The sequence below is a fragment of the Tupaia chinensis genome, unplaced genomic scaffold (genome assembly GCF_000334495.1).
Source record: "Tupaia chinensis unplaced genomic scaffold, TupChi_1.0 Scaffold148012_1, whole genome shotgun sequence".
Classification (NCBI taxonomy): Eukaryota; Metazoa; Chordata; class Mammalia; order Scandentia; family Tupaiidae; genus Tupaia; species Tupaia belangeri.
The window spans coordinates 1,889,144-1,901,387 of record NW_006207862.1 but is presented as its reverse complement, the minus strand read 5'-3'; the positions used below and the strand labels follow the sequence as shown (position 1 = coordinate 1,901,387).

The window sequence follows — 12,244 nt, the reverse complement described above, 5'->3', positions numbered from 1 at the left end:
GCGGGTTGTTCTCTGAGCGGGTGGAGGAGGCACTATCGCGCTTCGGTCGGTCCTTACCGCGGGCGAGTGGGTCAGTGTGTCTGTCTGATTAGGCTCCTAGTTCTCAGCCCTTGTTCCTGGCACCATGACCCCCTTCCCATCCACTCCTCTCACCACCCTCCCCAAGCCTTCTCCTTGGTAGCAGTTGGGGATGGGAGCGGAGGGGGTGGAGGCAGGCTCTTCTGGAGGTACGGCTACCCCGTTAACCCATTCCCTGGGGCTGTAGAGTAACAGGAGACAGACAGATGGGGCTGCGGAGAAACCGGAGCGTGATGCCCGGAGCTGCCTAGATTTCAGACCCCACATTGCGACTTTTCAAGAGGCAAGGATGGCGTGGGGTCCTCGCGCGAGAACTAGCAGGCTAACGTCTGCTCCCCGCGCCTCCGTCCCACGGGCATCCACCCGTACACCCACTTGTGCGGTAGCTCTCAGGCTCCCAGACGCTGGGGGCAACCGTTTTCCTTCCCAGCCGCCTCCCCTTCTTCCAAGTTCCCCTGCCAGTCCCCACATTGTGGTCACGGACTATCCCCTCCCCCAGTAACGCGACCCTATAATAAACAAGTCTTTCCTTGATCCTCCCCTGCCGCGAGCGCCCTCGGGGACCTTGGCAGCTGCAGCCGCCGCGGATCCCTTCCAGAAAGGGGGAGTGGCCACGGCTCCGGGCTCTGCCAGGAGCGTTCTGGAGCTCAATGGGGGTGGGGCCAGGCCGCTGTCACCGGGCAGGAGAGAACGTTGCGAACGTGCGCCTGGAGCCCATTGGTGGAGGCGGGCCACACCCCCGGCCACACTCCCGAGCCTGGATTGGGGCACGGCAAGGAGGGGGCGTGGCCCCACCACACTAGTCCTTATAGGCCGCTCTGCGCTGGTGCTAGGGATCGCGGCAGGCCAAGGGGGAGGTGCGGGTGGGTAGAAGGGACAGGTCTGGGCAGCGTTCGGTGGTTGGCAGCAGTTCGCGCCCCCATTCAAGCGGCAGGACGCACTTGTTCCAGTAGTTCTAGCTTACCGCGCTAGCTGGTGAGTCTCCTTTCGGTGTGTGCTGATCTCTGGGTCGGGTGGTCTCAGCTGTGCGGGTCCTAACGATCGAAGTCTGGTCCAGCCCTTAGACTGACGATCGGTTCGTGCCTCTCTTGTCTTACAGCTGCTTCTGCGCTCCGCTCACTGAGCTCATCAGCAAACATCTAGGCATACGTCTTCACCATGCCTAGCCTTTGGGATCGTTTCTCTTCGTCGTCGTCCTCCTCATCGTCTTCGTCCTTGTCCAGCACTCCCAACCCAGATAGGCCACCGCGCTCAGCCTGGGGGTCGGCAGCCAGAGAGGAGGGGCTTGACCGCTGCGCGAGCCTGGAGAGCTCGGACTGCGAGTCCCTGGACAGCAGCAACAGTGGCTTCGGGCCGGAGGAAGGTGAGCGGTGGGCGGGTGCCGGGCGCGACTCCAGGGCCTGGGGAGATGAGAGAGCGGAAAGGGGTCAAAGCCACCTTGGCTTTCCACCCCATTTGGGACCCAGATTGCTCGGGGTCGAGGGGATTGGAGTGTAGGGTACGTAGGAGAGCTTGTTTCTTAGTGAATGCTCGAAATTGCACCTCCCCCTCCTTTTGAAGCTGCTCTAATACCCCCTGTGTGCTCTTCCCTTCCAGACTCGTCATACCTGGATGGAGTGTCCCTGCCCGACTTCGAGCTGCTCAGCGACCCGGAGGATGAGCACCTGTGTGCCAACCTGATGCAGCTGCTGCAGGAGAGCCTGTCCCAGGCGCGGCTGGGTTCGCGGCGCCCCGCGCGCCTGCTGATGCCGGGCCAGCTGGTGAGCCAGGTGGGCAAAGAACTACTGCGCCTGGCGTATAGCGAGCCGTGCGGCCTGCGGGGAGCGCTGCTGGACGTCTGCGTAGAGCAGGGCAAGAGCTGCCACAGTGTAGGCCAGTTGGCTCTCGACCCCAGCCTGGTGCCCACGTTCCAGCTGACCCTGGTGCTGCGCCTGGACTCCCGCCTCTGGCCCAAGATCCAGGGGCTGTTCAGCTCAGCCAACTCTCCCTTCGTCCCTGGCTTCAGCCAGTCTCTGACGCTGAGCACGGGCTTCCGAGTTATCAAAAAGAAGCTGTACAGCTCGGAGCAGCTGCTGATTGAGGAGTGTTGAACTTCAGCCGGGGCGACAATGCCCCACCGATCAGACAACTGGACTTTTTGGGTGCAGACAAGCAGGCGGAGCGGAGGGACTGATGATTGTCGGTAGTAAACTGACAGTAGCCACCTGAGTGGAGTAAGGTGGAGGTGGGGAGCATAGCGTTTCCTAGGAAGCCCACTGAGTTGTGTGCAGGTGGCTCCCATTGGGGCACACGCCCCTCAGTACTGTAGCATGAAACAAAGGCACAGGGGCCAGCGGCCTTCTGGCTGGATGTGTATGTAGCATGTACCTTATTTTTATTATTACTGACAGTTAAGACAACAGTGGTGTGACACAGGCTAGCAGCTGGGCTGCGCTGGCTCTGCAGGGGTGCGCTCCTGGCTGCCGGAGGGAGGGGGGAGGTCACCAAGTAATTTGTGTATCTCATGGTCTGAAGGGACCAAGTGTGTTTGCTGTTTGTTTTGTATCTTTTGTTTTTCTGATCAGAGCTTCACTACTGACCTGTTCTAGGCAGCTATCTTACAGACGCATGAATGTAAGAGTAGGAAGGGGTGGGTGTTGGGATCACTTGAGATCTTTGACACTTGAAGAAAAAATACACCTGAGAGCTGCATCCAACCCATCCCCCACCAGGTAGGGAGGAATTGAGCTGGAGGGGATGGGGCTGAGTGGGGTCGGGGCTGGAACCCCCCCTCCCCCAGAGGAGTGCCATCTGGGTCTTCCATCTAGAACTGTTTACATGAAGATACTCACTGTTCATGAATACACTTGATGTTCAAGTATTAAGACCTATGCAATATTTTTTACTTTTCTAATAAACATGTTTGTTAAAACAGTTGGTTGAGTCTTTTATCAGTGCCATGAACTGAAAAGGAGGGGGCTGACTCCTGATGAAAGGCACTTTTCATCAGACTCTGGGGTCTACCTGTGAGCACCTCTGTCCCTTTCCGGGACTGCATGCCAGCCTGCTAACAGATGTATGCAGGCTGTGCACGTGCCCTTTGCCAAGAACCTGGCTCCTTTCGCTCTGCTGGCTGAAGCTACCAGGGCACTGAAAAATGAGGGGTGAGTCAGACCTCCCACGGAGCTGAGCAGAGGAAGTCTCAGGAAGTGCTTGCTCACCTGGCTGCCTGGGTTAGGGCCCAGCCTGGAGGCCCCTGAGCTTGAGGGCCTTGCAGGCACACTGAAAGGACAAGGCTGAGATTAGAATAGAAAAGTTCTATTCTGTAGTCAGGAAAATCGTACAATTTACTTCTGGATATAAAAAGGGCTAAGACTATTTAGCTCAAGCCTCTCACCAGACAAGGAAACTAGTGTACAGAGGGGCCTGACCTGCCACCAGCAGGAGGTATGGCCCAAGTAGGTGGAGAATGCACACCCATGTGGACATGGAGGTGAGATTGCACGCCTGGGTAACCGGGACTCCTTGCACATCTTCAGAGCCGGCTTTCCTTACCAGAGAGATGGGGGTTGGGCCAGATGAAAACAGAGCCCTGCCCACTTGTCCCCGTCCACCATACCAGCTGCCCTTAGGAGACTTCCCCTGCTTTTTCTCTTGATCCCAGACAGTCCCTATTTGCCTGCGACTGTAAAACTGATTCTCCCACTTGAGCGTGTAATCTACCATTTGGGGGTCCTGTGAAGAAAAATTCTCCAGCCCTTAGTGGAGATTCTGACTGAGTGCATCTGGGACAGAGCCCCAGGAATCTGCACTTTCATCAGGGGTTCTGATGCAGGGTCCTGAACTTTAGGATGGCTTAGAAGACCCACATTTCTTGGTATAATAGAGGGACTTATTACCCAAAATGAGTGAACTTGGGTTAGAAGTAGATTTGAGGGTTGGCAGGTGGCGTGGTGGTTGGGGGGGTGTGCTGGACATGGCCGACTGTGGTTCAAGACCCAGACCTGGCGGCTTGCTTTTTCACTTTCTCACTCTGTCCCTTTCTGATCAAATTTTTAAAAAAGTGTATATATATATATATATATATATATATATATATATATATATATATATATATATATATATATATATATATATATATATATATATATATATATATATATATATATATATATATATATATATATATATATATATATATATATATATATATATATATATATATATATATATATATATATATATATATATATATATATATATATATATATATATATATATATATATATATATATATATATATATATATATATATATATATATATATATATATATATATATATATATATATATATATATATATATATATATATATATATATATATATATATATATATATATATATATATATATATATATATATATATATATATATATATATATATATATATATATATATATATATATATATATATATATATATATATATATATATATATATATATATATATATATATATATATATATATATATATATATATATATATATATATATATATATATATATATATATATATATATATATATATATATATATATATATATATATATATATATATATATATATATATATATATATATATATATATATATATATATATATATATATATATATATATATATATATATATATATATATATATATATATATATATAAATTTGAAAATAAATGGTGATAATGATGAAGATTCCCTGAGCAGAGTTTTAGGGAAGCCCTCAACTCCCATTTTCTTAGGACATCCTTCTGGTAGCTACCCTATGAGGGTGAATGGGACAGGAGTTTGTAATGTTTTACAGATAAGTAGAGGCCCAAGCCCGTGAATGACCATCTTCTTGGACAAGGGCTTGCCCACTCAGCATCCCGAGTTCAGGGCTGGGGGCAGGGGAGAAGCAGGCTGAGCACTTCAGTGATATGTGAGGAGCAGAAGCAACTTTTTTTTTCCAGAGACTGAGATCTGTGCCAGTACTTAGGATCACACTTCCCTGGTCCCCAAAGACGAGCCAGGAAAACAACCATCTGTCTACAGAGTAGAGTCTCCTTAGTATTTGGGAGCATGAGCTGAAGACTCCATCGGCATTAACCTTAACCTCTCTCTAAGCCAAGGAGGCAGCTGAGCACATTCAGCTCCTTTTATCAGGTGTCCAGACTAAGGCCAGAGTAAGGCTTGGGTTTTCAAGAAAGCTCAGCTGAGGTGACCTTTGAAGCCAGACTGACTTTCCTCATCCTCTCAGGGCCTGAAAATATCCCCAAGCAGAACAGAAGGGCCTCAAATAGGATTCCTATAACTTAGATTTCAAATAAAGGGAAAACACTTGTCGAGGCCCAAACCAATTCTGGGCCTTTGGGCCTCCTAAGATGTGGTAGAGAGCTTTACCCCAGCTGCCAGGCTCTGTAAGAGAAGATGGTGGCAAAGCCTGTAATCTAATCAATCTTATAAAGCCTTAATGATTTACTTAATCTTAAAAATCTAACTTGGAAAATACTTTAAAAAATTGTTCTAGGGACCAGCAGTTAGCGTAATGGCTATGTCACTGGACTCCCACGTAGTAGACTGCGGTTCGAGTGCCAGACCCAGTGGCTTAAAACTTATGCTGGGCCCATGTGCATGCGTGCCCAAGATCCCGAGAGGAGAATGGAGGAGAAGAGATTGCGGCGTGACCCCTGGGGGGGTGATTTCTCGCTTTCTGTCTCTCTGTCTCTCTGGTGAGCGCACGCGCCCTATAGCAAAAACCTCTCCAAGAAAAAAGAAAAAAATAATTGTTCTAGGGACCAGCAGGTGGCGTGGTGGAAGGTGCTGGACACTCCCACACGGCCAACCATAGTTTGAGTCCTGGACCTGGTGGCTTGCTTTCTCATTTTCCCTCTCTCTTGCTCTCTGTGTGTGTGTCTCTCTCTCTGGCCAAATTAAAATAAATGAATAAATAAATACAATTTTTAAAAATTGTTCTATTTGGCCTATAAAGTTTGTATTTATTATCTCCTTTTGTATCTCCTTATTCTATCTCCCACCTTGTCAGGGCACTGCTCTAGAAACTGCAGTAGCTCCCTATTTCCAGATTCCAGACCTTTGGTGTCAAGCTCCATACTTCCTACCCAGGCTGCCTCCTGTCGCTCCCCTTATTTTGGGCCCAATAGTATCGTCTGCCAACTTCTCTAGTCCCAGACTTTGCTCTTTCTGGTGCCCTCTACCAGAAATGTGGTCCCTCCATTTGGTCTGCAAGCCCTGCCTGTCCTTTAGGGCCCAAAGCAAGCTCCAGTCCTTTTAAGGCTCCCTTCTGCCTCCCCAGGGATCCTTATCTTTCACAATCTTGGTGTTGAAAGCTTAGTTGTTTTAGAAATCTCATTGTATGTACTTATTTTGTACCCCCAACCCTGTCTGACTCCTTAGGTTCCCCTCAGGCCTGATGGCTGGTGGTAAGCTAAGTATTGGTTATCTGAGCCCTTGATCATCCTTCTCTCTAGGCTCAGGGAACAAGCTTCCCCAAGCAGTCTCAGACTCTCAGGCTAGGGAGAGGAATGCAGGGCAGAAACCCTTAACTGTTTTTCATGATGCAAACTGCCTCATTTAGAGGAATATTAACAGCTGAGGTCCATGACCAGCAGGGGGTGTGGTGTTAGAGGCACTGGAGACTCACATGGCCAACTACGGTTCGGGTCCCAGACCTGGTGGCTTGCTTTCTTACATTCTCTCTCTCTGAGTATATTAAAATAAATGAATGAATAAATAAAATTAAATAAATAATTCTTAAAAAGAAAAAAAAAAAAAAAAAAAGGCTGAGGTCCTGGAAGGGAGATAGTGTCCTTAGTGCTAAGGCCATAGTGAAATCTGGCTTTAAATCCTGGCTCGAAAGTTCTTAGGCAATGACCTAGAGCAAACTACTTTATGTAAGCTTCTGTTACCTCATCTGGAAAGTGGGAATAACGGTGAGGAAATGATTAGATCAGGACAGAATGGGGGGCTTGCCGTGGGCTGTGGAAGGCGGAGGCTGGGCAGGACAGGAGCCTGAGTTGTTGCTCAGCTGACTATCAAGCAAGCCCTCTTTCATGAGACCACCCCTTAACTCCTTTTGTCTCTAATCTTGCTCTCCTCTAAAATCTTTTCAAAAATTGCCATTTTAACAATAGTCATGACTTTAATAAATTATTTTGAAAGCATTTTATTTATTTATTTATTTATTTAAATTTGGCCAGAGAGGGACAGAGAGAGAGAGAGTGAGAAAGCAAGCCGCCAGGTCCAGGATTCAAACCTCAGTCGGCCATGTGGAAGTCCAGCACCCTTAACCACCACACCACCTGCCAGCCCCAATAAATTCTTAAAGAATACACTATTTTGTTGAGATGGCTACACTTTGAAGTCATATATTTTTAAAAATTATTTCGTTAATTTTATTTATTATTATTATTGCTTAACTTATTATTTTTATTTAACCTTATTAATTTTATTTATTTACTTATTTTAATTCGACCAGAGAGGGACAGAGTGAGAAAGAGACGGAAAGTGAGAAAGCAAGCTGCCAGGTCTGGAACTTGAACTGTGGTTGGTCACATGGGAGTCCAGCGCCCTTAACAACCATGCCACCTGCTGGCCCCTATTATTATTGTTTTTTTATTTGACTAGAGGGAGGCAGAAAGAGAAAGTGTGAAAGTAAGCCACCAGGTCCAGGACTTGAACCATGGTCAGCCATGTCCCAGACATGGTGACTTAAAAAACATGCCAGGCATGTGTATGTGCATGTCCAAAAATCCCAAAAAGAGGAGAAATTGAGAAGGGATTGTGATATGATCACCTTTCATGGGGTACTTTCTCACTTTCCTCTCTCTCTCTTTCACACTGTCTCTCTCTCTTTTTTTTTTAAGAATTACTTATTTCTTTAATTTTTAAATTTGTTATTATTATTATTATTATTAGTTTTAATTTGACCAGAGCAAGACAGAGAGAGAAAGGGAAAGTGAAAAAGCAAGCCGCCAGGTCCAGGATTCAAACCTCAGTCGGCCATGTGGGAGTCCAGCACCTTAACCACCATGCCACCTACTGGCTCCTCACTGTCTCTTTCTGGCAAGCACATGTGCTCTCTAACAAATTTTCAAAAATAAAAGAATTGCATATATAGAAAAGAGTGCACTTTACTATATGCAAATTATATCTCAATTTGAAAAAATTTAATACCTCCCCCAAAAAACATACATAAAGATATATAAAATGAGAAATGAACTCTGGAAGGCTTTTTTTTTTTTTTTGTCATAAGGTGCATATGATCACTGAGAAGAGAGAAAGAGAGAAGGAGACAGAGAGAGAGGGAAAATGAGAAAGCACCCCCCCCAAAGGGGATGGTCACACTGCAATACCCCTTCTATTCTCCTCCTGGGGTTTTGGACACACATGCACACATGCCCAGCATGTTTTTCTTTTCCTTTTCTTTTTCTTTTTTGGAGAGGTTTTTGCTATAGGGCACATGCGCTCGCCAGACAGAGAGAGACAGGAAATCACCCCCCAGGGGGGATGGCCACGCCACAATCCCTTCTCCTCCATTCTCCTCTCGGGATCTTGGGCACGCACGGACACGCGCCTGGCATGAGTTTAAACCATCGGGTCCGGGACTCGAACCGTGGTCGATTACATGGGAGTCCAGTGACATAGCCATTACGCTAACTGCTGGTCTCTCCTTTTCTTTTTTAAAAAAATTATTTTATTTAAATTTATTTATCATTATTATTTTAATATTTTCAGAGAGAGAGGGAAAGTAAGAAAGCAAACCTCTAGGTCCAGGACTCAAACCACAGTTGGCCATGTAGTAGTCCAGCACACTTAACTACCACACCACCTGCTGCCCCTCATCCCAGCATGTTTTTCAAACCACCAGTTTGGTACTCAAATCTTGGAGTCAGCCATGTAGGACCCAGCGTCCTAACCATCATACCACCTACTGGTCCTTCTCTCTCTCTCTCTCTTTTAAAAAAGAATTATTTATTTAATTTTATTTATTCATTCATGTTTAATCTGACTGGAGAGAGAGAAAAAGTGAGAAAGCAAGCCACCAGGCTTGGGACTCAAACTGCAGTCGCCTATGTGGGAGTCCAACAACTTTAACCAACACACTACCTGCCAACCTCAGGAATGCATCATGTCTCTACCTCACTTAACACATCACTAATCCTATGAAATAGGTATTGTTCTGATTATTCCCATTTTGCAGAAGAGGAAACCAAAAGACATGCGGCAACAGATGCTTGCATTGGACTTAAAAAGACCTGCAATTTTCTGTTTCATCTCTGAGCTGAGGAGGTGGACTGAATGACAGCAAAGAGTGATTTCTTAAGGCAGAGCTCAGTGTCAGCCGCTGCCACTGCTACTTTCCCCCCAGCCCCACCAGGTCACCCTCCCTGGGTTCAAGCCTGGTTGGAGGAGGAGGTGGGGAGGAAGAACAGAGCCGCTTTGCAGGTCAGCGGGCAATTGGGCAAATGCTTGACTGCTTTCTGGGGCAAATCCAAGACTGGAAGGAGAACGTTAAGAAGAAATTTCCATAGCCCTTCCCCCACAGTGAGGGATTTTCCACTTTGCCTGGGCAGGCATGCCTGCTGGTGTCCCCAGAGCGGGGCTCAGGCCACCCATAGGTTTTAGTGAATGGCTCAGCTCTGTGCTGGGAGTGTAAGACCTAGTTCTGGTTGTTGCCATCGGAAGGGGTAAGTTTGCTGGGAGGCACGACTGATGTAGAAAGATGAAGGGGGGGTGGAGGTGGGGCGGAACCAGGAGGGTGGAGGACAAAGTATTCAGTTTAGAAGAACCCCAGAGAGAGGCCAGTGGGGACAGGACCCATCAGGAAACATCCTAGAACAGGACACCAGTGAGGCAGGGGCAAAGGAGGGAGAGCTTTGCAGAGGCAGGTAGGGAGTGTAGAACAGATGAGAAGGGGGAGGATGTGGACTGGCTTCACAAAGATTGCCATGAACACGGGGACAGTGCAGTGGCCAGGAGAGCTGGATACAAGAAGTGGAAAATCTGGTGAAGCCGACTGTGGAATATGGAAGACAGCTGTTGCAGGGGCCGGTGCTGTGGCCTCTGCTCTAGCTTTCCCACAGCCCGGTTCACCCTTCCTTGGACTTTGCCTGGTTGGCTCCTGCATGACAGGGTTGGCTCAAGGGCCCCTGCTCCTCAGGGAAGCCTGCCCTGCCACCCCTGCTGAAACAGTCACTCTCCAGCACATCTGCGTGCTTCACTTTCTCCACAGACCACCACCTGAACATACCTAGTCTATGTCTTTGTTCAGTGGCCACCTCCTCCATGGAAGATGAGGATTCCATGAGAGCAGAAGCATTACTGGGCTTGTTCTCCACAGATACCCAGGGCTGGCACAGAGCAGGCTCAGTAACTATTGCTGAGAGTCTCTGAACTGTCATGGTAAAAGGAAAACAAATTTTATTTATTTATTTATTTTTTTAAAAATTAATTAATTAATTACTTTTTCATTTGAGTTTTGCCAGAGAAAGACAGAGAGAGAGAGAGAGAGAGAGAGAGAGAAAGAGAGAGAGAGAGAGAGGGAGAATGAGAAAGCAAGCCTCCAGGTCCAGGACTTGAACCGCAGTCGGCCATGTGGGAATTCCAGAACCTTAATCACCATGCCACCTGCTGGCCCTCAATATCTCTTTAAAAAAAAAAAATATGCTCCAGCATTTATGCTTGCTGGAGAGAGAGAGAGAAAGAGAAAATGAGAAATCTCAGGGAGATGGTCATGCTACAATCCCTTATCCTCCATTCTCCTCTTGGAATCTTGGGCATGTATGCACACACACTCCATGAAATTTTTTAAGCCTCTGGGTCTGAGACTCAAACTGTGCAGTTGGCCATGTGGAATCTAGCGGCCTTAACTACCACACCACTGGCTGGTCCCCCGTGTCTCTTCTTATGAGGGCACTAATCCCATCATGAAAGCTCCCACTCTTACAGCCTTATCTACATCTAATTACCTTCCAGATACCATTAAACAGCAGATTAAAACATCAGCATATGAATTTTGGGGCGGAGAGGGAGGGAAATTGGGGGGACAATTCAGCCTGTAGCACGCAGGTGCCGTTATTACTACCAGGTGACGATACCTAAGTTGTGTAGAGAACTTAAATGATAGACATCTACCTTACATATACAGGTGAATTATAGAATTACTCCTGGTTCTAAGAAACTCAGATCAGATTCTTTATCCTCCAACAGAGAGAAAATATGCTCCCCAGGCATATGCAAAGAATGATTCTGCCTCCTACTTCTTTAGATACAGGTGAGGAGGCAAGAGGAGCCCTATCCTTGGGGAGGGAAAAGGATTACAAGGTCTACCTGTCCAGGCAGCTGTGGTGAACACTCATGGTGGGAACCTGGGCCTGTCATCAGGGAACCAGGAAATGCTCTACACAGAAAGTACTGTGTCCACTGTTTTCTGCTTTGTTGGGCTACTCTGCAGGGGGTCTGGAGGGTGTTTCTTCTATGAGGCTATGTGCGAGTAACTGTGCTTTTACAGAGAGAGACAGGTCTTCATAAACTAGAGCATTCAGAAGCCAAAGCCCCATATACCTTCAAATCCTGTCTCTAACATGCTCTTATGTTAGAGTAGCTTTTGCATATGAATGAAACCCACAGAACTCTAATGGAACTGTATGTTTTTCCTTATACCTTGAGACTTCACCATAGGCGGAGGACAGGCTGGTGACTAAAAGGGGAATGCATTTTCTATGTATTTGTGGGCCAGCCCATGGTGTGGTGGTTAAGGCAGCTAGATCCCACATGACCAATGGCACAGTTAAGAGTCCCAAGGTTTGAAAAATACGCTGAGCACGTGTGTGTGCATGCCCAAAATCCTAAGAGGAGAATTGAGGAGAGGGGACTGTGGGATGGCCACCCCTACTTCACCACCAGCAGGTAGGTGGTGAGGTGTTAAGTCACCCTTGGGGGTGATTTCTCACTTTCTCTTTCTGTCTCCAGCACATTCACATATCTTTTGGCAAAAATCTAAAAAAAAAAAAGAAAGAAAAAAAGAAAAACATTTTAGGCACGTGTGTGTTTATGTCCAAAATTCTAAAAGGAAGGAAAAATGGAGGAGAAGAAATTGCATCATGGCCCTTCCCCATGCTGGGAGATGCTTT

The 12,244-nt window shown here is 46.8% G+C and overlaps 1 protein-coding gene and 1 long non-coding RNA gene across 2 annotated transcripts in view; one reads left to right on the top strand and one right to left on the bottom strand.

The window, feature by feature from the left end:
* Positions 1 to 896: 896 nt before the first annotated feature.
* DDIT4 (DNA damage inducible transcript 4) lies at positions 897 to 2,991 on the top strand. The gene is made up of 3 exons (XM_006170089.3): positions 897 to 1,053; positions 1,178 to 1,441; positions 1,675 to 2,991. Exons 2-3 carry the CDS (start codon positions 1,237 to 1,239, stop codon positions 2,166 to 2,168), a joined length of 699 nt encoding a protein of 232 aa, XP_006170151.1. The 5' UTR covers positions 897 to 1,053; positions 1,178 to 1,236; the 3' UTR covers positions 2,169 to 2,991.
* The window catches only part of LOC114006436 (uncharacterized), a 25,403-nt gene continuing 14,562 nt past the window's right edge, over positions 1,404 to 12,244 (bottom strand). The window contains exon 6 of the long non-coding RNA XR_003548148.1: positions 1,404 to 1,478. This is a non-coding gene — a long non-coding RNA (uncharacterized LOC114006436). The remainder of the gene's footprint in view (positions 1,479 to 12,244) is intronic.

Bases quoted from the DNA above. Each gene is read 5' to 3' on its own strand.
- DDIT4 (XM_006170089.3), top strand. From the start codon at position 1,237: ATGCCTAGCCTTTGGGATCGTTTCTCTTCGTCGTCGTCCTCCTCATCG. The intron at 1,442-1,674 runs GTGAGCGGTGGG...CTTCCCTTCCAG, and splicing joins TGGCTTCGGGCCGGAGGAAG to ACTCGTCATACCTGGATGGA.